This window comes from Strix uralensis, chromosome 1 (assembly GCF_047716275.1).
Source record: "Strix uralensis isolate ZFMK-TIS-50842 chromosome 1, bStrUra1, whole genome shotgun sequence".
NCBI classification, from domain to species: domain Eukaryota; kingdom Metazoa; phylum Chordata; class Aves; order Strigiformes; family Strigidae; genus Strix; species Strix uralensis.
Window position 1 is genome coordinate 169,227,790 of NC_133972.1, and position 25,854 is coordinate 169,253,643.

Here is a 25,854-nt window from a genome sequence, read left to right on the forward strand (position 1 = left end):
AAAATAAATCCTAAACCTAGCTGAGATACAGGAAGAAAAGTCAGGGCCTGAAACATCAAAAGAACAGAGGAAAGTATGCTGATTTATCATTAAAATAAAAATCTAGGTCAAAAAAATATGCTTTGTTGACAATTCTACCTTTCTCTACTCTGGGGAACAAAACCTGAAAACATTCATCTGCACTAAGTAGATGAACAGCACAAACCATTTAGAGTGTTATAGTTCTGAATTGAAGGTCTTTTCTGTCTGCTTTTTAGGGTGGGAAAGCCCATGTTTGTCCCCAAAAATTCATGGGGGACAGGGGAAGCCCATGTTTGTCCCCAAAAATTCATGGGGGCCATGAGAGGATATCTATCTGGGGATTTATGTCCCCATAGAGGTGTATGTTTGGGGTTACCAGGCTATATTTAGATATTTTCCTCTATACTTGACCGTATTAGGTTAAAGCTGCTACCTCTGTAGTTCCTCATCACCCTGCACTGGCCAGGGTTCACCTGTCATCACAGCTTAGCAAGGAAAAGGATTTCTATTAGCATACCTAATCCATTTAGGGCAAACCAGACAGACTATCTAAAAACATCTGACTTGGAGTAGAGTACAGAGAAACCCCTTCTACTTGAAGCGCTGAGCAGTAATGTCTTGCAGAAGGACAATGCAAACAGGAGATGATGAAAATCTTCCACAGCACAGCTGTTCACAAAGTGAATGTCTATCTGTTGCCTTTGGCTCCCTAGAAAAGAGTTAAAGGTTTCCTCATTTCTGTGTTATTTATGGTCCCTGGTCTATGAGCTAACAGAAACATTTGGAGGAGTTGCACTCTGTGAAAGGATGGCAAAAGAAAAGGTTCCTGCATATACCTTTCCCTGTCATTAGTATCCTCTGAGCCACCAGATTATACAAAGAAATAAAACCAATGGATCTGTTTGATGGAAGGGGGACTTTTTCTTTTTTTTTTTTTTTCTCCTTAAAAAGATTAAGGAGTCCTTCAAAAAAGAGTGAAAGAGAGCTGGGGACAGGCAGTTCAGAGTTTAGGGTCAAAACACTGCTAGAGATGACACCTAAGAACAAGCCCAAGAAGGAAAACCATGAACATAAAGGTGGAGAAGAAATTTCAGTGCTCTAGGATGCTTAATTTGGATTTCCTATTCCCTCCTTCTCCCAGACACAAACATCCTCTCTCTCAATCTTTATTTCAAACAGTTCTTCAGTCTTCTTTCTCTGCTTGCAAAGAAAGTATGTGGCCTTTTATTCAGCCGCAAAGGGCTTATATGCTCTCACAATAATAAAACGGGACTTGAATCCTTTGCTGTTCCTTAGCACACAGTCAGACAATAGCAGCGCTCCCTACAACACATGCCTCAGAAGTGGTATGTGATGATTCCTCTGCTGATGAGCCTGTATTAAAGAAAGTAGAATTGACTAAGAAGCCTAAAACCAACCGTGCTCAAAAACTAATTCAGGCTGCTGCTGAGACGTGAGCTCCCTGCACCAGCTGGCTGCCTGGGCTGGGCTGATATCGCAGTGCAGTAAGAAGCTCTGCCGGCACCTCACCCAGAAAAGAGGGCATTTTGTTACAGAGGGAGAGACTTGGACAACAAAAGATGCACAATTTAGAGCTGGGCCGATTGGGGCATTGATTTGTATGGTGCAGCTGTACCTCTTTGCCCACAAGCAGCGACTCTACAAGCTGCAGTTTAGGACATGCCCTGTGCCCAAGCAGCCTGGGACTGCAAATCTGCAAAGCATTGACTTCAGTGTCCCTTCAGGTGTGTTACTGTCAGGGAAAAATGCTGCAAGGGAAGCAGTTACTCACAGACTCTCCAGGGGCACCGGCTTCTCCTCGGGCTCCTTTCTGCCCCTTTGTACCCTGTGCAGAAAGAAGAAAGATACCAGCTGATTAGAGATGGGACAAGACTGCCTGCCAGACAGAAACATTTCAAGATGCCTGAACGTGTACCAGGCAATGGTTTTTGTTAATCAATTCACAGAGGAGTTTAACGGCTGAGGAAATGGCTCCCAGTTCTCTGTGCAGTGAGAAAATGAAATATAAAAATAAAACCCTGAGACATAAGAAGAATTACTAATGACTGATCAGCTCAGAGCTGTTTCTCAGCACAGGAGGCTGAAACTTGCAGGCATTCATCTGGGTGAAACTCCTTCCTATCCTCAGGCCTACCAGCTACTTCATTTCCAGCTCAACTGTGATGGTCTCCCTGCACAGAGGAAGTTTTGCCTGGAGTTCTCAAATACAAAAAATAGCCATTTAGAAATGGTCAAAACAGATCACAGTTTGGAGGGCTTGTCCCAGTCCTACATACCATGTAGCCTTTTTTTAAGGATTTTGGCAAGACAGAGTCTACTCACGGAACAGTTCCCCATTTACCAGATGTTAGTTAAAAGTTGCATGATATTACTGTTTTTTTCATAATGCTAAGACTGCTGTTAACCTGTTTAAGCTGTTGATGCCCAGGTAATAGCTGACATATGGCTTGGGCACAGCACAGATGGTGTCAGAGTGGACGCCCACCCATGCTGACATGAAAACATACCTCAGCGATGACTGGAAATAATAGGCGTGAGCTAAGAAACTTTCAGAAGAAAACCGAGACTATAAAACCATTTCACATGAGCCATAGTGCATTCAAGCTCGAATGGGCTGGGGTTGAATCTGAATGCTCTGCAATGTTTTGGCAATGTACTGCAGTAACTTATCTGTGAGACCTGTGGGTCAGTGGCATCAATACAAGATGCCCTCTTGAAGGATCCTGAAGATGGAAGGAGTCTCTCAGACAATACTGATCATGTTAAAGAGATGTTATGTTTCTGCTTTGATTTTCCTCATGTTGTCCTGATCTCCAGCATAAGTAAATACCTCTGCAGAAGTCCCTGAACTTAGAACAATGAGGAAGGAGAAATGGGCTGTTGGTATACAGGGGAAGAATTATTTACGGTGATATAGACCTTGAAGACACCCCTCTCTGGTTATGTCACAGATTTTCTTCAAGGCTAAGCCCTCTTACCTGCACTCCTGCAGGTCCTGGGACACCTTGTTCACCTGGGACCCCAGGTAATCCCTGCAAAAACAGAGGGAGAGGTGAAGGAGCTGAAGGAAACTGCTCCTTTCTTCTCCTGAGCAGGAGACGTTTCTCCTTCCTCCCACTAAGAGAATAAATGGTGTTTTTTACAGAGGCTGTGACTGCACAGGACTCTGTCTCTCCTGGGGGCTCAACCAGAACAAGAACAGTCCAGAATACAAACGGAGTAGTCAAATACACAATTTAGCTGGGCCACATCACTTCAAAAGCCCTTAATTAATCCTGTACAACTTTACTGTCAGCCAAGCTCTGTTTAGCAAACCCCATAGTCCTCTTTTCAGCTACTAAGGCCCATAGCTATAAATTAGGTGCTTAAATTGATGTAGTCATGTAGCTTCCTCTACAGTCAGTACAAAGCCAAGCACCACTGTGGCCATTTCTGATGAGAGAAGCATCCCAACTATGGAAGGAGCATGTCCCACCCTCTCCCTCCAAAACAGGCAGCTCTCATGTCCTCTCCTTGCTAATGTTCAAAACCAAGTGAAGAAACACTTGGCTGTGCTTACAGGTTCTCCGCTCGTCCCTTGATCTCCTTTGTCCCCTTTTGGTCCAGGTTCACCCTGATATAAAACAATAAGACATAGACAGAAATAAAAGCTATTTCCATGGCTGGAAGTCACACTAGTCTTGTTTGGCAAGAAGGCTCTTTCAATCAGTTATCAATTTATGACATACAGTACCTTCTTTAAAGGCTTTTGAGATCAGTGAATCAAAACTGGTATTACACACTAAGACACTGTCTAGACTTCTCGGACTGTTATGATAATAATTGCAAAAATGTCAATTTAAAAAGATAACCGTTTTCCATCACAGAGAACAGTCATTAACCGCTCCAAAATTTGATCAATTCAGCTCCAATGTATTAAAAGGTTAGATGGTGCAAAAGCACCAGCACCACTGCACTACCTCTCTGTAGGACCACAGACCTAATGCCATCCTACAACTGGGGAAATTATCCCACATACAGACAGTTCCCTATTCCACCTATAAGAGAGAAGTGTTCAGGGGCTCATCTTGAGCACTTTCAGAGATGTGCACTATGCATCTTTTCCTGATCTCTAGTTCTGTTAACATCTCCACACATTCATGCAACTTCGGCTCCCTCCTGCAAAGTCAGTACATTATTTCATGCACCACCATCACTGACTAATCGGATTAATTTATTCCTGATCTTCTTCCTTACAATAAATTGACGATGCTTTCAGACAGAAGTTCATCAGCTTTGTTCTGAGCTCTACAACAATAATCAATAAATCCATATTTCTGCTTTTTCTAAATTGAAAAGCACACAATTATGGAACTAGCTGGAATAAACCAGGCACTACATGAAAATTCATATTTATATATTTATATGAACATACGTATTCAGGCAACAGCAATCATTACTTATTCATTATTTATCATACAAAGTGTTTCAATTATGCAATCAAGGAAGAGTAAGAACATCAGTGATTTAAGCTACACACACATGCAAGGAATAGTGATCAGTCAAAATGCAGAGCCCAAGACAAATAAGCTTGAATTTTATTCACATCAGCTATTTGCCAATCATTTCTACACCACCTGGGAATTCAAAGTCCATTTGCAAATGATTCTCTAACAGACAAAATAAATGTAACTGCATAAATATTACTTATGTCTGTATTTATTATGCATTATGAATAAATATTATCATCTGTGATAAATAATAGGAGGAATTTTACTCTACAAATAGCACCCCGTTAGATCAACTTTTAATCGGGCAGTCCCTGATGCCATCTAGTGGCCTTCAGAAAGATAACGGCACCACCTAAAGTAGTTCAAGCAAAGGCTACTATGCAATAAACCTGTATGGTTGTGCCTGGAAGCTGCTTTGCGTAACGATATTTCAAGCTCTGAAACCATTTTGAGAGAGCAGAGCAACAAAGTACAGCCATACGACAATAAATTTTTAGGCAGGGATGGTGTTACTGAGTGGGAATAAGGGCACGTATTACCAGGGAAAAGTGGTAGTGGAGGGAGACCGCAAAGGGAAGAAGTAATTCAACAAGGGAAGAAGGTTTTTTTTATATTCTCCTTTCTCCCACTTCTTCCTAAATACTTGACTTGCATGGTTATGTAAAATCGCCAAAATTCCAGTCTAATGTCCTTGCACAGCCACAAACACAGGTAGAGGCAGCATTTCTTAACCCAACCTGCCAGCAAATCTGCCTGAGTCCTTCAAAATTTGCCGAACCCAGGACTATCTGCTGAGACTGTTAACACTGTCTGCTAGTTCTGCACATTGTGGAGACCTCAGTCCCTGGCAGCTGGACTTAATCCACTGCCACCCACTTCTTTCCTACAGCTCAGTGAACAGAAATGCTGTGGTGACAGCTAACAGCTGCTACCAACCTGGGCCAGATGAGGGCTTACAGCTGCCTTAACCTGCTCTCAGCAGTGTCCTCCTGTAGTGTCAATTAATGTGTTAGTCATTTCTGTGCCACTTAAAGGAAGGCAAATGCAGTGGGGGCTCACCTGTGCCCAGCTGCAGTGGGAGACAGAAAGCAAAGTAAGGAGCCATCTCCTGGTTACTGTTTTTTGCTTCTTCCTAACCATCATACCTGACCACCACTGTGGTTCTCACACACCCCATCTCCAAGAAATATTTAATTATTTTAACTGACTAGCCTGCACCCCATGGAAGAAGCTGATCCCCCCCCTACTGCCCTGCTGCATTAGCAAGTTTCTGCAGAGCTCACAGCACAGGCTGCACCCAAAACACATAACAGAGCTGTGGTGGTGGGTAAATGGGAGCTCAGACTCACTCGGTCAGAGATTTTCTATTTCTGACAATTACTAAGGTGTGTTTTAAATGAAATTGATTTTAACTAATAATAAGTAAATAGAGTAATAGTGCTGCTGCCTTCTATCCAGGCTGTGTTTCCTGTGACTGCCTGTGTAAGTTCTCTCTGGCACTATACACCACCTACTCAATGGAAAGCAATGGCAGGTATTGTGTTTTGGAGAGAGCATGACAACTTTCAGCACCTTGCTGGTCCTGCAGCCTCTATAAAATAACCCATGACACTCACCTAAGGCTTACTACCACCTTCTGACACCTTCATTTGTAGAGCTGTACACCAAAGGTTTACATCTTCACTGCCCCTTCTCCTCCCAAAGCTTGCAATGCGATGTGCAGACCTGTGCTACAGCAAGTATCACCACACTCATCTTGCACATGGAGAGATCCCAGTGACCTGACATGCTGACACACTTCAGTCCTTTTATTCCTTACTGTCTTGCAGCTCATTTACAAGAGTAAAGTGCTCAGAGCAAAACAGAGAACTCCTCTGTGACTGTAGCTCTACAAAGACCATGGAAGATGTCATTGTTCTGCATATTTCCTTACAATATAATAGCAAACTACAAGCCAAGGAAAAAAGTGAACCAAAGAGGTCTTGCCTCTATTTCCAGTACTACCTCACATTCCTTCCTCAGCCTCTGAAGAACCTGGCATATGCACTTTCTTTTTTAATGGCACTCTTACAGCATACCTCTGCCATTAATATATGCCATAAAGCCTCCTGATCCTTAACAAGCTTAATCACGTACCAATGGTGTGTTCCTATATAATGCCAGATATTTCCCACTATGTGCTGTAAGCACTCTTCATTTAAGAAGCTGGGACAGCATACAGCTGTGTCCCAGCCACAGCTGGCTTGGATGCTGCTGTTACCAGGACAGCTGTGTGCTTCTCATCATGGCTGGTTACAATGGTGAAGTTGCTCAGAACCAGACTCCAGCTGAGTTCTTGACTGAAAGCATTTAAATAACATGGAAAATACTAAGCTGCTGTGTGTCTATCAGATACCAGAGGTAATAAGCCAGAGGCCATGTTTATTCGAGATGTTACTTACAGGAATCCTAGGGTGTGGGGTAAAGAAGGCTGTCTGAAAGAGAAACCGGATTGTTAAAAGAAGCATTGCCTATTTTCCTTGAAATGCAATAATTTATGTATTCTCCTTGTCATTACAGATTACACATTCCATATATCCATCAGTAAGTTTGTAAGTGAGCAACTCATTGTAACATCTGGCTGTTTGGAAAAAAGCCCACAAATATTAGACATTTCCTAGAGTATGTGAAATATGAACATAAACTCAAAAACATCCTGTATGTCCCACTGCTATGAAAAAACAAACAATCTTTAACCTTGTTAGCAAGTTTACTGATAGCAATCTCCAGCTCACTTTTCCTCTTGGAGCCATCTTCAGTATTACTAAATTTCCGAACTCCATGGCTGAGCTTGGTGTGTTCTGTCTCTGCTTTGTACTATGTACAAGACATACACATCTCAACATGGTCATCCTAGGCATTACATAGTTATCCTGAAGGACTACCCACAAAAAAATGATCAAGTTTTGTAGAGAGAGGCAGTATCTTTTATCAAAACTGATAAAACTAATCCTTTATGAAATGAGGCTATGTCAAAACCATCACCTACTTTTACAGCTGAAATAGAAATAATTTCTCCCTACAAACACAGGAAGCTTGAGCAGTCAGGCATATCTTCTCTCTATCTAGCCATATTGTACTGTGTTTGTAAGCTGCCTTCTCTGTCTTGACTAAGACAGATTGATCCTTTGTGTTGAGACTGGATCATTCTTGTGTAATACACATGGAGTCTTCCTACATGATACCATGAAGCACCCTTTGGCACAGACTAAAGAGGCCCAACTAATGTCAGGGAATAAATTATAACACCTCCTCCCTTGTCGCATGAAGGTCTGTAGGCCCTTGATTTTCACCAACAGCTCTTGATACGAATTCTCTCCATAATGTGGCAGCTGTAACCAGTGGTGGTGAGCAGAGCTGAAAAGTGGGTAACTGCCATTTTTTGGAGGATTTGTGACTGAGATAAACCCTCCTGTTGCAACAACAGGTCTGTTCCTAGTGCTTACTCCAAGCTGCTTACTCAGATTTTGCTGGAGGGAACTGTGAGGTTTATTTATTTACATTTAGTGAATGCTGGTTTAATTGCCTGTAGTGAACTTCATTGTAATTATGCTCATGATCCCAGAAGTAATTCTGCAGGCTCATTTTTAAAACAATAAATTGATATTTTCTTGTTTTTTTGGTTTGTTTGTTTGGGTTTTTTTAATTAGCAGAAAGGGTACATGCAATCAGGTATGACTGGTTTGTGTGTTGGATCCAGTGCTGAACCCAGAATGACCTCTGGGATGCGAGGGTCTCTCTGGGGTTACAGCACAGCACGGCACTGCATGCAATGGAGGTTCTGGGAGGCTACAGCATTGCTGAACCTGAATCCTCCACCTCTTAAGTTCATGTCAATGAGAAGTGGAACCCTGTATTCTTCCTGGAAGAAGGTGAGTTGTTCCCCAAGAAGACAAGCGGTTGTTCACAGGTATCTGTTCAGAGCTAGTCTTATCCTGAGGTCTCAGTTGGAAAAATCTAGCTCACCCTGGAAAATCTGTATGAACACACTCCCTGTTTTCAGCCATGACCTTCTTCAGACAGCTCCCACAGCTGCTAAACAAATCACAAATTCAATTTAAGTGCTACCACAAGGCAAGGGCATATAAAAATGCTGTTTACAAAGAGGCAGAGGAGGGCACAACCTTCCCCAAAAATAAAAGGACCAAATACACCTTGATATTGCTTTCCTGAAGCAAAGGGAGATAACCTCAGAGTAAATGGGTCCTACAGTTTCTGCAGAGAAGTAGGGATCTTGCAAAGCTATGCTTCTGAGGAATTTGTGTGCAGGAAGTGTGATGATGCCTTAAATATTGTTACAGCACAGAACACAATCTTACTTACTGTTCCAGGTAAACCTGGTGGTCCAGGCAAACCTGTGTCACCCTAGAGAGAGGAGAAAAATATAACTAAGGATATAAAAAGATGCTCAAATAAAACTCAACATTATCAGCTAGAAGATGCAACATTACCAGATGAGGTGTAACCCAATGACAACTTGTCAGCTCGGTGACAGTGAAAATCCCGTAGCACTTCTCTTTTGGGTGGAATTTATCCCATTGCTCTGGCCAGAATCTGTGCTGTCCTTGCTTTGTTGCATACAGGATTCTCACTTTGCTGTCTTTATCACTTTATTACTTTATCATTGATCTGACTTCACAGGTCAATGAATTTCTAATGTTACCCCATCCAGTGCAGGAGTGATATGGAGTTTGATTTGCATTTTAAGGTAATGTTGATCAGAATTCTAGATTGAAAAATATGTTTTAGATAAACTTCTTCTGCAGATGGAAAAAAAAAAAAAGCTTTGTTTTTTATCAAAAATATGTTTCTAAATCCAGTTCTCACCCTCCACAGATGGTGAAAGTCACTGGTAAACTTCGGGCTGATGTATCCTAGGAAGAACAAAGTGGCACCCACTTCCTGCTGGCTATTGACACTATAATGAGGGCAAATTTTTCACTATACAACCATAGGCATCTGCAAGGTCAGTGCTTCATCTTCACCTTCATGTTCACAGTGGTTGAATGTAAATTTTGCTGGACATCACCTTTGTCCAGTTCCTTCATTTTCACTAAAATGAATAGTATTGTGATGGCAGAAGCCCAGACCATTCCTTAAATTATTGTTCTAGCACATCACAGGCAGGCAAAGAAGAGTTCTCTAGAATTTAATTTCAGGCTCATTCTTATCAGACAATTTTAAAACAGTTTCCTTGAATTAAAGAAACTGTCCTTAGATTTCATCATCTGTTTACAATTTCTTGTATTACTCAATAAATGGTTGTCTCTGTCCCACACACAGCTTTCTCTGCTGCTTCTCAGAAAGGCTCAGATAACAGATTTCTAATGTTTCTAATCTTCCTCAGATATTCTCCTCTATCACTTGTCTCTGTGTCCTTGCCTCTTTTCCTCAATTGTCTAAGGAAGAGCATGCTCATTTCATGACTCACCTTTTCTCCTCTTTCACCTTTCAATCCTGGGAGACCGTCTTTACCTTTTTCTCCCTAAAAGCAGGGAAAAGAAAACAGGAAATATGCATGTTTTGATTTGATTGCATCAGTCTCAGTAGAATATTTTACACTTTCAGCTGATCTTGCCTGTCCTCCAAAGTATGGTGCAAGCAATTAAAAATGTAACATTTTGGAGATGGCTTCATAAAATCTACTCTATTTTCAAAAGCCAAAGAATAGCAATTAAGTTCATGGAAAGGAAAGCACCAGTCCTAAATCAGCTTGCATGTAGAAGATCCTGCTGCCTGATGCAGCAGTGGTCAGACAGTGGAATATGTGGCAGGTGCACCCGCCCAATGAAAGCAGAGCTTCTTGGCTGCTGAAGTGCAGCAGCTCCTGATTGTCTTTGTTCTCAGGGCCTCGCGGTAACTGGGGCCTTTAGCCGATGGGAGCCGCTATTGACTACAGGTCAGATTCGGCCTGGCTATAAATGGAGTCCCCTGGGGGAGCCATTTTGAGCTCGTCCGCTGGAGCAGCACGCTGCAGTCGAGGACTCTCCCCTTGGGTCAGGACGCTGCCCAAGGAAACTCCTCGAGGTGACTTGGGTTGGGACACTGCCCTGAGCAGGTCTTCAAGGTTGAGAGCCCTCACTTGTCAGGTGAGTGATAAAGCGTTTTGGGTTGCCATTAAACCCTAGGGAGTGGGGCTTTGTTCTGCATTTTGGGTTGCCATTAAACCCCATAGAATTCTTTGTTCTGCGTTTTGGGTTGCCGTTAAACCCTAAAAAGTTGTTCTGTTCTCCTCTCACAGACATTCGAACCTGTAATTTACGGAGAGCTAGTTAACTGTGTTAATAGTTGGTTGCTCATTTGGGAGCCTCCATAACAGACTAGGCTGCCCAGGGAGGTGGTGGAGTCACCATCCCTGGATGTGTCTTTTAGATGAGATGTTGGGGGATATAGTGTAGGGGAGAACTTTGCAGAGTAGGGCTGATGGTTGGACTTGATGATCCCAAGGGTCTTTTCCAACCTGAATGATTCTGTGATGCAATTATAAAATCCAGATTTTTTCTAGTTGGACAAGAGAGGCACCAGAACAGGAGTTAAGACCCAAAGCGGACATTCATACTATCAGTTTTGTTTATGTTAAAGATTTCTGAATCATCCATTGACTGGTGCCTACCTCTATTTTGCCCAGGTAACCTGGTCATCTGAATGGGAGATGCTTAACAAGGAGGATGTGAACACTTCTCACAGTGTATACACAAAATGTATTTACCCTGCATTCAAATAGGAGCTATGTGACCTACATTTCTATGATTTTATATATAGAGAGAATATATTTTATAACCTATGCTCTACAATACATATAATATAGCAAACTGAATGGTAAGACCTCAGTTGATTTTAGATCCTTCTTGCTTACATTCAAGCATGCAGTCAGTTATCAACCAGGAGTACAGGCCTCGTTTACATGGCTAAATTTACTGTCATGCCCCTGATCCAACTATTTCCCGGTATGTCAATGCCTCTGGAGGTCTGGAGCTATCCAGGGGAAGGAGTAGACACCAGGACTTGGACGGAAGTTAGGTCATCAGGAAATGATTCAACCATCTGGAGCCTTCTCCAGGGTTTAGTGACATGGGTGATTTGTGATTTTTTGTTGTTATTAATTTTTTTAAATGGTCTTAAATCAGGCAGGTATTTCTGAAAGTAAGGCCTAAAGATCACTGTATCTCTTCTACTGCCTCATGAGTCATAACCTTCTGCATTTAGGATAGACACTGCTCATTAGCACCTCTGCTGCAGTTAGGAACAGTCACTAGGCAGTCAAGTCCCTTTTTGGAAGGGGTACTTGGTGACTTTTGTGGATGTCAATCAGCTGCTCACCACAGCAATCACACCAAAAGAGAACATCATCTAGGGACACTCGAGATAAGTCCTCCTGGTGCCAAATGTCAAAAAAAAAGTCAAGCTATGGCTCAGTCACTCACTTCATCTCCTTTTTCTCCTCTCAGTCCAGGTAAACCTTGAGGACCAGGAAGACCTGCTTCACCCTGAAAGTAAGACAAAGAAGTGTGTGAAATCTAGGAAGAGACATCAAGCATGGATTCTACTAATAAACCCCTTTACTTTCAAATATAATTAAGAATGAAAAGGCAGTATAGTGGACCAAAGTGTTCTCTTACTCCTGTCAGTTAAAAATGCATCATCTGCTCTTTAGGGTAGGCTAATCTAGCCACAGTGCCCTTGGGCTGGGAAGGATGAAACCTTGATTTAGCTATCTCTTTGCATGTCTGATACTAGACTGTGAATTGTTCAGAACTCATGCCTGCAGATGTTTTCTTCTTGATACCTAGTGACACCATAATACATATGGTCTATGCTGTAGGCCAGAACCTGCCCCAGTTTTTTCATGGGATTGATTATAGATGTAGTTTGCTGAGAGAGAATGGGATTAGTTTGATTAACATATAATTTCTTATTCCTGGAAAATCATTACTTAAAACAGCAGCGAAGATCTCTTTTTTTTTTTTTTTTTTGCTGTTACACTGTTAACTGACACCATGGAATTTAGGACCTGTTTTCTTCATGCAGCTCTGTAGGAGGACCAAAAAATCAAATAAAAGCAGGTTAAAAAATTAAATCTAACTTTTATTTTATTTTTTAATGATCTGGTGTAGTCTGGAAATGCAAAACCTGCACTGTATTAATCTGACCGTTACAGATATTGGACAAACACATCTAGAATTTTCTGGAGGCGCTATTGCACATTCGGATTTCTTTCTGTTTGAACCTTACCTTTGAGTTTCTACTTTATAATACCTGCTATTGGAGTAATTATGATCTCTGTGTCATGTGATGTGTTCTACATATATCGAGTATTCAATTATATTTAGCTCCAGATTGACCCAGTTTGTCATCTGAAAATAACCATGTGGTTTCCTATTTATAATTATTCTGCTATCTGCATTTGTAGTGCAGTATCACAAATGATCTCAGACATGGACAGGACCCAAATGCACTAAGTGCTGTATGAATACTGAACAAAGGTGATTCCCACTTTAAAGATATTATCTCTGAAGTATGGGAAGAGTCAAAATATCATGATATAGGTGCAAGGAGTCTGCAGAAGAAATTAGGTGAGAAACAAGATGCTATGGTGACTGAGTATGAGTAGGAACATCAGAGTGATGTTTGAAGAATTCTGAAGACAGTGACATTTGGTGACAGAGGGAGTGGTGCTTTATGGGAGACACCACAGGATCGCGGCTGATGGTGAGATCCCAGAGATTATGAAGACAAACAGAGGGCCTAACATTAAAGGGAGAAAAAAAGGAGAATTCAGAGGAAAAATAAAAACATGTGGTGTAACTTTGGCCCCTGGAAAGATACTGAAGCAAAATGTCAATGAATTTGTATGAGCTCAAGGACAGAAAGGCAATACAAACCAGCCAATATGGATTTGTTAAAAACTAATCATGTCAAACCCATCCAGTTCCCTCCCTTGACAGGATAACCAAGCAGACAAGAAGGAAGCGTTTATGTGATGCCTCTTGACACTAGTAAGACATCTGACACATGGCCAACATGACATTCTCATTAGCAAACTACAGAAATACAGCATAGAAGAACGGTGTCTAGAGGATGGTGAACAACTGATTGAAGAAACTACATTCACACACCTGTTATTAGCTGTTTCCTGTCAAATTCAGAGGACATATGAAGTGAAGTCCTCTAAGGTTCTGCACCATTCAATATTTTAGTATATGACTGAGGTGACACACAAGAGAACAGTTATGAAATGTGTGGAGAACACCACACTGTGGAGAAAGAGGCAAGTGTTTTGTAAGGTGGTATTAGAATTCAAAACAACCCTGTGTGGGGGAACGATCCAGACCAAATGGCACCACTTTGGTTGGGGGTCTGACCTTTCCTTGCACTGGGCCCAAATCTGCCTGGCAACGAGTCCCCAGCTTGCCCAGCAACTGCAAGCCTGGCAGTTTGTTTGCCCAGTGACAGCAAAATGAGACCACTGGGTGGTGACCATATGAACCATCAAGGAAGGGTACAGAAATGGCTCCACGAGAGCCCGATGTGAGTGCTCCTGAGGAATGGCTCGCTTGCACCATGGTGATCTCCCCTTACTTGGGATGCCAAGTAAGGATACTTTCCTGGGAACTCAGTGATACCTATTAGGTAGATTATAAGGAATTTTGGAATAGAAGCAGAATAGTCCCCACTCACATGGTGGTGTATTTGTTATTCACTTAAGTGCCTTATCCCTATAAACCTCACTTTGTACCTTGGACTCAGAAGCTTATTCCTTCAAGGGTAGATAGCGGCAGGTGGGCTGACCATGACACTCTGACAAATAGGAAAAATGGTCAGCAATTCCTAAAATTAAATGGTCATGGAGAGAGAACAACCCCTTATGGAAAGCTGCTATGTGAGACTCCTCATGGACAGATTCTTCCCTTACTCCATCTAAGGCCAGTTTGTGGTGCATGTTCTGCTTTATTGCACAAGACAACATGGGAGCAGAGGTCATGACCATTCTCCCATTTCATCTTTGTAGCAGAAGATTAGACTGAGACTGGTAAGAGTAAGAAAAGACTGAGGCTCTGATACTCTGAGGCTGGCATATACTCTGTACCCCAAAATCCTAAGATTGTGCCCAAATATAAGAGAGTCTGTTTTATACGGATTTCTCTTTCTACAGATTTTCATAGTACAGTTGAAAAGTTGGCATGTGGATGACAACATTAACATCTATGGTTAATGGTCTTGACTGGGTTCTAGACAGATGAGTGCTTTAGGAAATCACAGGACATTTCCCTGGTTCTTCACTTAGTTCAGCCGTTGTCAGCTGAAACCCAAATCCCAATACAGAAAGACCAAAATAACTGTGTAACTTCCAACAGTCATTTGGGGTTATTTCCTAGCAAGCATTTACAACTTAGAAATGACAGCATCACCCTTTGCATCACATAGTTACAGACAAGTTCCTCATCTTCTAGAAACAGCACCCTGGGTTAATGTGAGGTGTGAAGGAACACAAGCACTTTTAAGTCACTCTGCCTTCCTTTCCTTCCCTATCCACCAGGAACAAGATGGTTGAATTTTCCAGGAATGAATGAAAAATTTGATTTAGCATATTTTTCCTCTGGAATTTTTGCATTATTCTGTCCAGCCATGAGCCTCATCCACTCATCTGTTGAATCTTCAATCACAGATGTAAATAATTTGCATAGAATTCAATACTGGAAAATGGCTTTGTTATTGCATGTGGTCACTTTATATTGTGCTGACAGGTAGGCCTTGCTGTTAAGACTATTTTTCCTGCTCACCTGCTCACCAGGTTGGCCACGGCTCCCTCGTTCACCCTGGAAAAACAAAAGCAAAACTTCAATATTGCAAGGACCTGATCCTTCAGGTCAGGAAGTAGTAACACTTCCTCATTAGTTCTTTCTCATTAGTGAAGTGTGTCCCCTATGGTCTTGGCCCATGTTCTTCTACCTACTTCTCATAAGGTACTGTAATTGCCTTCTTGATGGCTTGGGAACCCAGACCACAGGAGTCAATGCAAGGGTCAGGTCAGATGTGCCTACACATGCAAACTTGAGAGAGAAGCATCAATGTTTGGCATTTTGAAACATCATGAACTCTGAAAGGCAGTAAGTCGCATCTGTTCATCCTCTTATGCCTCCAACTTTAGACGGATCTTGCTCTCCTGACTTCAGTATAAAACCTTCTGAAACCTCGATTGACTCAACAGCTACAGTAAACTAAAATAAAATTCCTTACCTTAGGGCCAGGTTTTCCAGGAAAGCCTTCCTCACCCTTTTCCCCTTGTTCTCCCTGCAGGGAACACAAGAAGTTATATACAAACTCCTCTGCTAGTGCAGCATGTTTGCAGGCAATGGTGAGGAATATTTTGATTCAGATCCTCAGTATTAGCCTGAGGATGTAAATAGAGCCAAGTGAGAATGTTTCCTGGAATGTTTTTCCATTCTTGTGCTGTTTGCAATCACATCTCCAGCACTGATCACTCTACTGGAATATTTCTGTAATAATAGAAAGTCAACCACTGTTACATTAAAGATGTCCATAGCAAATTACCTGAAAAACAAAACTTTCATTCAGTTTCTTCAAAATATATGTGCTTAGAGAGTCTACATTATTTCTACTAAGAAAAATAAATAATCATGGGATTGGGACCTTGGCCACTGGGCCTCTTAGGTAAATACTTTGAAACTGATCTTTCAACTAGGGTGGTGTCAGCATGGAGAGTGGACACTGCACAGTGGATTAAGAGCTGAAACACACTACATAGCTAGGAAGTGCAGTAGGTACTACACAGGGCTGTGGATAGATCCAAAGATTTATTTAGCCCCAGAAATTTGTTTTAGGCTCCAAATTCTTCATCTTTATTCATCAGTAAATGGGAGCTGGGGACTCTGCTAGACCTGGGATCAAGCACTCAGTGTACTCAGTTGAGAGAGGCAAGTATAAATATAGTGTGTTACTGGAACAAGAAGGGGTCATAGTGTTCAAGTATCAGAGACAAGAAGACTGCTGCCAATGCAGTCCAAGGCAGTAGATGGCTAAGAGCTGTTGTCCTTATTGCAATAGAGTGTCATCGTCCCCAAAGCCTAGCTTAGCCTTCATATTCTTTGACACTTATTTACATAGTGATGGCAAGTCAACCAAAGTGTCTCCTACCTCTGAATCTCCTACCTCCCTTTTCCCACTGCAGAGACAGCAGAGGAGAAAACTTTTCCCAATCTGTCATTTATAGAAGTTTTCAAATGGAGCATAAGTAGTAGGAAATAATGAAGAACCGTCTTTCTGCCACAGAGACCTACAGAAGCCTTAAGGGGATGTCATCTCTTCTTTCCAGCCTTTCAGGGAGGAAAGAAAGGAATGTCTTTGGAGCCTTTCACAATTCTTCATTCTTCTTCTTTGTGCCTTGGACACATGCCTTGACTTGACAGTGTCACTGGCTTTCCTGGGTGACAGTAGAAGCTTCTCTGTTTGCAATGCTCAGCTGTGTCTGCCGAATTGGATGCAGTAGTTGAAGACTGGAAGAGGATGTCTCATCCCTGTTGTATTCACAACCAACTCCATCTTCATAATGACTGAGTACAGTGCAAGCACACCAGCTGACTTGGCCCTGGAGCTTCACGAGTGATGTGGGATTGGTGAGGTGTGTTTTGCTCTGAAGATCTGCCGTCCTTCCTGCTTGCACTTGCTAGCTGTGGTGGTGCAATTCCACACACCCCCCACCCCACTCCCACCCGCCTCTCCTCCTGTGTCACTTGGTGATTAATCTGATTCCTTCCCCACTCCTGGGCCACATACCAACCTAGGGAGATAAGTACTGCTGATGGCAGTAAACAGGGCATTAAGACCCCCCTTAAGGCACCTGGCTCTGCCCTCCTTATCCCTTGGGAACAGTTATAACAGCCCATCACCTGCTAATGGCCTGGCAGCACAATAACAGAATTGCACACCCATCAAGTTCTTGCACAACTGGTGTAAGACACCAGAACACCTCATTGTCTGAGCTAGGCTGGAGTGATAAGTATCTGACAAATGTCAGTTATCTTGGACTCTATAAACAACCATCCCAAGTGAGACCCTTTGAGCTCTCCTGGACTGCATCTGGCCTGTGAGACTCCTCTCAGGCATTAACTCCTCGAGGTACCATCCACGATAGAGCTGACAGAAGGCCAGGGCAAAGTCAACCTGCTGGAGTCTCAATTATCGTCCGTTGAGGAATGCTGATGCATTGTGAGTATTTACTCTAAACTCGAGAAAAGGGAAATTTTAACTTTGAGCTAGCTCTCTTTCACCCACTCTCTGCTTACTGATGTGTTTAGGTATACACAGTTATCTTCATGAGTGTGGGGACATACATATTTTACTGGATCCAAATACTTTTGTTTGTGTGTTTGTACATTTTGTATTTGTGAATGTGTGTGTACATATGTATAGATTTAAGGTACAGTAAGTTAGTGTGAATTTTGTCATCTTCGAATCTGTAGTTAAGTACCTATTTCAATAATAACATATTTTACCGAATTATTTTGTACATCTTTAAATTGGTTAATGATTAAGTGCTGCTTAGTCATTAATAAATCTTGATTTGCTGCTAAATCATTTACTGTGTTAATACTTTCATCTGCGACACTAGCTCACCCAGATAAGCTGCCCAGGTAAGTAGCTTACTACCAGTGTATGTGGCATCACTTACCTTTTGACCGGGAAGACCAGGAAGCCCATTTAATCCATCTTTGCCAGGCAACCCCTAAACAAAAGAAAATCGTAAGATGTAAGCGCCTGTTCTTTAAATCATTAACACCAAGCTCAGCATAAGCACATAAGTTCATCCCACTTGCATTAACCTATGTTTAAGAAAAGAAAAACCACCTCATGCGGTTTTTTTTACTTTTTCCCTACTGTGACTCAAAACATACAAAATTTCTCACAATGCACATACCTGCTCAGTCCTTTTCCCAGTATCCCAGTTTTGGTGAATAACCACTGGATGTCAGTGTTGTTACAGAGAAACAACAGTATAGAGATTTTATAAACTGGCTTCTTAAATAACTTTGAAAATTATGCTTTTACTCATGATTCTCTGTAAGTTTCTATTATCTGTAGCTATAAATATTTTTTAAAGTCTATTTCTCCTTATAAATATTGGTAATTTCTTATACAATACATAGATTCCTAAAATTAAATCTACAACGTATAGTGGCAGAATTATTCAGCAAGTTAAGAATTAAAATTACTTCCTGTAATGCATTTAAAATACAAAAAAAAGTTTTGTCTGCTTTTCAAGTGTCAGTTAATCCCCAAACACTGCAGGCTGTAGGTGGCACTTCTTAATACTAACATTTTCATAATGCACCTTTCTTGATCTAACAGCAAACAGAAATTGCTATGCTCTGCTAAATCTGAGATTCTAATTTCAGTTCTTTGGCCTAATTCAGAAAACTCCAGGTTTGGAAGAACAGTGTCTTGCCAAATGCAAAATGACTTCTGAAATGTATCATACAAAGAAAACTTCATGGTCCCAGTGTGTAGGAATAGTGGAGCTGCAGCTGGTAAAATTCTTGTTCATAAAAGTTATCAGAGGCTAATGTCTGCATTAAAGGTGACAGCGTTGGTGCCCACATTAAAACCTTGGTGCAGACAAGCTGCAGAAAAGGAGACAAAGACTTGAGAATTAAAGTATCTAAAGTCAAGGAGAGCATGGAAGCAAAGGAAGCAGCTGCTCCACACTTACAGCTGGTCCCGGTGGTCCACTTCTACCGGAAACTCCAATCTCTCCTGGCAGTCCCTGAAAAGTTAAATAATAATTAAAAAAAAAAAAAAAATCAATATTTCTGTCCTTTGCAGCAACCTCACTGGAGGTTGCTGCTTTCAATTTAAATGCAATTTTCCCTTCCACACCAGTCAGGTCTCTGCTATGGGCAGTCCTGTAGACATTGACTTATCCCCAGGTAGCACCGACCTGGTTCCAATGCTCAGCACAGAAAAGCTGTCCTCTAGGACCAGCTGTGGCTTTTCAGTGAGAAAATATAAAACATACATTGCCAGAGGTCCTAACTCAGTTCTCACTGAAACCCATAACCTACAATTCTCCCCAGCTGTTTTTCCTTCTCCTTGATATAAAACAAAATACCCCAAGCTTGTTTTCTTACTGGTGCTCCAGGTGGTCCAGGAGGTCCAGCAATGCCTGGGGGCCCTGGAGGTCCCTGTAAGAGATGGAAGCAAAACCAGTTTATCAAGCTCTCTGATAGGGGCTGAAAGCCTCAGGTCCTTCTCTGTGCAGTTGGGGTCCTCTTTGAAATGGGCAAAAGCACTGAGCTTTATTTCATTAACTTCTACCAAAAAAACGCAAGATGCCAAACTGAGCTCCAAGGGAACCATGCTCACCAGCAGAACAGGATCTCCTGCTTAAGCCACTAATTACTATTGCTGTAAGTTGAGCTCCATTCTCCACTACAGTACAAGAGACAGAGGAGTTGAAGGCCATCAATGGTAACGCACAACACAAAGCTTGTCCAGTGGGATTCCTTGTAGCATCCAGTCAAATTTAATCGTGATTAATATTGACTCAAAGTGAACAATTTACCTCTGCAAAAAGATCTCTGAAGTAACTAATGAATGGAACAGGCTTGTGGTTTGGACTTTTTTTGGGGGGGTGGGGGTAAAAATATGAATCCAGGAGTATGAAGAAACAATGCAGTGAATCAAGTGTTTTAAACAAATGCACCACCATTTTAGTGCTCTACATTAACCTTGTTGATAGTAAAACGTCCTCACAAACTCATACTTCAATGCACACATGCAGTTGGAAATGTCCTAACAGTCTTTCTTACTCATCTCCCTGCAACAGCTGTTTCTCTTAGGGAAAATATTCTCTCAATAGCCATCTGATTTTCAGAGGGATTTATTTTTGTGTATTGAGCAAATTGTTAAATTTGGCTTCCTAACTGAGAAATTTGTTTCTATACTCGACAGATCTTAACAGGTTGCTTGAGATGCAGAGGTGTTTGTTACTTCCAGCTTCCACTGTAGATAAGATAGGATTTCTCCCATGCTCAGAATGAAGCATGTGTTCATGTATTTTTTGGATCAGGACCTAAGCAAACAACATGAGGATGGATGTGAGAAATGGATATATGACTGAGTTGAAATTTTACCCCGGCTGTGTCTTTCTGTCTTTCTAACACGATGATTTAATTAATTTTCAGTTTTCAGCATAAGGGGAGTTCTGGTGTGTTTGTACTTAAAAAAACAACAAACAACCCCCTCCCCCTGTGCAAACCCTACGTGAAGAATTGAAACTGAACAACTGATACAAGATAGAAAATGGTCAGTCAGCATTTTCTTTGTCACCATTCAGTATCACAAAGCACAGCTACTGTGATTAAGGTATTATGAGTCATGGATCAATATTAGCATTTCACATTTAAGGAAAAATGTAGCTGAAGAGAAGAAAATGGTGTAAAAAACTGAGGACAAGGAGTTATTTGTGGCATAGTTTGACAGAGAAAGTAACAGAAAAGCGGTCTTTCCAGAACACACTTGTAAAATTCAGCCAGAAGAGAAGACAGCCTCTCACCAATAGATGGGGCAAAGCAACCAAAAAAGGGACCTGCAGATGCACTTGCCTCCCATGATCTGCTTTCATAGCAGCTCAGAACAGACATGGAGTCATCCCAACAACATCAGCGTTTGTAGAGTGCCTCAAATGTAAGCACAACTAAAAAATCCCCAGAAAGGTGTGCTTTGGGATGTGCTGATGCTGTTGACATAATTCCTGAGGAGCCCTGCATTGGCTTCTAGGGACATTGGTTTAGATGTTATTGCAGAAGGGTCCTGCATTTAAGGAGCTCTAGTCCTATCAGGAGACACCAGGTTGAGACCATCCATCACTTAAAAAAGGCTTTGCCATTCAAAGAAAGGAATCAACAGTCCAAATTAGCCCAGCACAAGAAAAAATACCACACTGTAGACACAACTGGATGGAGTGATATCAGACAGCAGGGCCACGGAAGTTCCGCTTGGTCCTACTCCACCTCTACGTGGTATTGCTGAGAGGCCCTGCTGAAGATACGGGCTCCAAGAAGGGGTTTCCACGAAGAGTGCGTGCAGTACTGGGAAAGAAGGCAAAGGTACCTTTAGAAAAACAAAGTCAAACTGATTCAGCGGCAGAGTGAACTATGCATAAATGCAGAAAAGAAAGTGCAAAATTTACCTTTGCAGTCTTTTGTTGACAATTACATTGATTCCTCCCTAATAGCCTGATTTTGTTCTCTCTGCCAATAACTGAACCACCTCCCACTATGAAACACACATTTTTCATGGCCCTACAACAGGAAGCTTCTATGAAGAGGTGAAAATCCTGTCAGGACCCAGTCTCAGCCCAAGCATCCCCAAGTAATTACTCTCTTGAACTTTCTATATTCTGGACCACAAAAACCTTATGCAACCATCTTGAAATGGAAGCACACTGATCCTTACCCTAAATTGCCACTAATAATCCATTTCACTGCTCTTCATGAGAGCAATCATCCAGAACATCATGCCCAAGACTGGTTTACTCAGGTAGCTTCACCACATGTTGCACCAACAAATGCTACACCCACTAATGGAGAGCTCTTCTGACAAAAGCCTCTCTGAGATGGATGTAGAAAGAACAATTTTGCGTAATGACCACCAGTATCCCTGGGAGATGCAGAGGATGCTGACAGCCTGCTCCAGCTGACTGCGTACACCAGTACATCTACTGCCCTACTAGATTTCTGGCTTTCTGCAGCCTGGGCTACAGCAAATGACTGGGACACAGAGAAATAAAATGGCATGATCACATGAAAGCTGCAGGAATACATCATACATGTCCTTCATAGAGCCCGCCCTTTCGCTGCTGTCCAGAGCAAATCAGGTTCACTTGCATATAAATTTTTGTTATTGTAGCCCTTTTCCTGATTTCTGAGTACTCTTCAGAGCAAGGACTATTCTTTCTAAGTATACAGAAAAGACCAAACTGACACCAATTATTTGTGATTAAAAAACCCCCATAAAACAGCAGCAGGACAGCTTGTAATGCTTAACCTCAAAATCTCATGCCATCTGTTTTCTTTGATTCCCTTTTTTAACTGAATTCAGATTAAAGTACCTGATTTAAATGATCACCTTTTTCAGTGATCATTTGATGAATTATATAGATGACAGTCCCTGTCCCAGATCCAGTCTTCAGTGTTCACAAACCATAGAATCATAGAATGGTTTGGGTTGGAAGGGACCTTAAAGATCATCTAGTCCCAACCCCCTGCCATGGGCAGGGACACCTTCCACTAGACCAGGTTGCTCAAAGCCCCGTCCAACCTGGCCTTAAACACTGCCAGGGAGGGGGCAGCCACAGCTTCTCTGTTGTCCCTTTAAAACTCTGATCTAGAAGAAAATAATCATGGAGTGTTTTTGTTCTTGCTGGTAAAGACTCTGATGTGTGCTTTCTACATGCTGAAGCAAAAACTGGTGTATGAAAACTTTATTTAAATCAAGACTACACAAACTCAGTTTGGAAAACAAAGGCAAAACATGGATCTTTCATAAAAATGTTTAAACCAAATTACTTTCAAACTGTTGTTTTGAAACAAAAAGTTTTCAAATGTTCATTAAAATCCAAATAATGTATGCAGTGGTGTGTGTGTTGTGGAGTGGGACATCTTTAAAAACAATGGGGGGTGTGTATTTTTTCAGGCTTGTGTTTCATCCAGGTCATTCCTTAGACAATGTAATGCAGGGACAGTTCCCAGGAAAGAAATATGACACTCTCCATATTGGAGGAACAGCTGTGCCTGTCCTCCAGGATCTGCTAAAGGATGCTCTCCTCTTCCAGTGTGTACCTTGCTGAAAGACAGCCTGGGAAAGGCAGAGCTATTAAGATTTAGGTTCTTCATTCCCTAAGGAAGCTCTGGAAAGGAACAAATACCTTGTCTGTGACTACATCAGTAGGCTGCTTGGCCTAAATCTCTTTTCCATGAAAGAAGGGATGGCTATGTTTTAGAAGGAGGTGAACAAATGCCATTCCAAGATGGAAACCAAAGTCTGATGACTTTTCCAGATATCTGTCTCTGGAGGCAAAGCTTGCACGGACATATTTTCTGTATAATATTCCACGCTGATCACTAGATTTTCTTACGCTATGAGAAAGGCTGAGATAAGACCTTAACCCATGTCAAAACAGACCGTGGTCTGGGCTCTTTAGGGATTGCACCAGCTTTATGAGCGAGAAGAACCTCCAGGACATGCAGGAGTATCCTGTCTGCTGCCACAATGAGAATAAAATGCGTAACTATGCTGCTGACAGCCATTTCCCCTTCAGTGTCCGTGCTTGTCTCCACTTCAATTACTCCATGCAATTTCACCTCTCAAAGTCCCCACAGACCCCTCCTATTGGCTTTGCACTGTCTCCCCCTTTATTTCCACTTCTCTCCCATCAGAAACGAGACTGTTGCAGCTAGTTTTGTGGAGCAGTCCGTGTTATGTCCCTTGCTACTTCAACTCTCCATTTCTCCCCCATTGCATCTGAGTGGTTTCTGGTATCATCTCCTCAAATCTGCTCCTCATTTCTCACTCCAGGCACTACCAGCACAATTCTTGTGAATTATTTTCAGTAATGCTGCATTAGAACACCATATTGCTCTCTCTGCCTAAATCCTGCCTTACAAACCAAGACAAAAATAAGAGGATATAGAAAAAGGTTGTTTCTGATGACACTGAAAACTAAAAGCCTAAAGAGCCAACAGATCTGAACAGTTACCTATGATGCGTGCTCTATAGTCAGCTTCAGTGATAGTGTCGTAATTCATAAGTAGATGAGGTCTCCAGTTATTTAACCAGGTGACATTGTAATTGGAGCACCAACATTATTTTTAAAAATAAAGTCTTTTCAACAAAAATTATCTGAACTGTCTCTCTAGCTCTGTAGAAGTACTAAGTAAAATTGACTTTGTACATAGCAGTCTCTCCAGGAGAATTTTTTGCTTCCAGTGAAAGGCAGTATTTGTTTAATTTCATCACTTACTATAAGATATGGACATGATCTCTTCTGTCTGCAGAGGAAGATTTATTTCCCTATGTGTTCGCTTTGAGTTGGATTCCTGAGTCAGTGCAGCAAATGAGAAAAACAGCAAAAAACCGTCCCGTATGTTCTTTTGTTTCAGTACTACTAGTGATCTGCACCAGTGAAGACTTTTTCTTTCTTTCTTTTTGTTAAAGGTATAGATCTTATTAAAGATAGCTCTGAGCAATATCTTCCAATTTTGAGCAGCACTGGCATAGTCTGAATTCAATCTGAGCTTTGCAGCTGGGGCCTGTATCCTTTTCTTACATTCTACAGTATTAACTTGCATTATAGAAAGGATGTTAAGGATACCATGCATTTCAGAGGATATCATTTATTTCCTGAATTAGTTAAGAAAGCTCGGCTTGAGCTTACACCCTAAGGACAAGTCTATGCTAATTAAATCATTGCCAGCCACAACCATAAAAGGTACAGCTTGTACTGGTCTTCCTCACAGGTCTTAGTTTTACCACCACGCTATCTAGCATAAGGCAAAACCTCAATAACAGCCCAGAGATATTGCAAGTGTGAGGTATGGCATTTTTGTTTAAAACTCAAAGAGTTTTGACTTGTTTTGCTGTCTCACAGGTGGACGGCATATACCTGCTCAGCTTGGGGAATCTAGAGTGGTTCAGTGGACCATTTGTAGGTATGTGCTTTAGGAGAGCTTCAGACTCCACTGGTGGTATTAGCTGGATCTTCATCAATAGGAGCCCATCCTTAACCCAACAAATGTTTGCATTTGGAGCTGAATACCAGCCCTGGTAATTCAGTGATACAGCTCAGAGTGTCTGAGCCCTTGGCTAGCACTGGGGAATCAGCTCCCCTCTCTGAGGAGCCTGCATGGTCCACTTAGTGTATACTGCCTAACTGCAGATCTCCTTCCTCCTTAGGATACCCCTCATGCCTAGAAAAGCATTCGCAAAGGTACCTCATCAACTGCCTTCAACCCCTTCTCTGAACTCTTCCTATCAACAGATGATGGGATAGACAATATATATACATACATCTATGTATACCGAGATTTCAGGTGACCATGCAGAAATGCACAGCTTCGTTGTTTCCTTTGCTTGGTATCCATCCATCTATTTCAACTGAAAGTGCTTTATAGAAATGCTCATTTTTCAGTCTGCATTTCAACAGCCTACTGCAATAGAACTTTGGCCCATGATTAAGGTTTCTGGAAACTAAAATAGTACAAAT

The 25,854-nt window shown here is 41.7% G+C and overlaps 1 protein-coding gene across 1 annotated transcript in view; it reads right to left on the reverse strand.

Annotated features, from left to right (window-relative positions):
• COL22A1 (collagen type XXII alpha 1 chain) overlaps positions 1-25,854 on the reverse strand; it is a 219,672-nt gene that overhangs the window by 53,071 nt on the left and 140,747 nt on the right. The window contains exons 24-35 of the mRNA XM_074860265.1: positions 19,718-19,771; positions 19,300-19,353; positions 18,262-18,315; positions 15,810-15,863; positions 15,353-15,388; positions 11,996-12,058; positions 10,003-10,056; positions 8,895-8,936; positions 6,974-7,006; positions 3,602-3,655; positions 3,021-3,074; positions 1,814-1,867 (exon numbers count right to left, since the gene is read on the reverse strand). Of these exons, the coding sequence (XP_074716366.1) occupies positions 1,814-1,867; positions 3,021-3,074; positions 3,602-3,655; positions 6,974-7,006; positions 8,895-8,936; positions 10,003-10,056; positions 11,996-12,058; positions 15,353-15,388; positions 15,810-15,863; positions 18,262-18,315; positions 19,300-19,353; positions 19,718-19,771 (606 nt within the window). The remainder of the gene's footprint in view (positions 1-1,813; positions 1,868-3,020; positions 3,075-3,601; positions 3,656-6,973; positions 7,007-8,894; positions 8,937-10,002; positions 10,057-11,995; positions 12,059-15,352; positions 15,389-15,809; positions 15,864-18,261; positions 18,316-19,299; positions 19,354-19,717; positions 19,772-25,854) is intronic.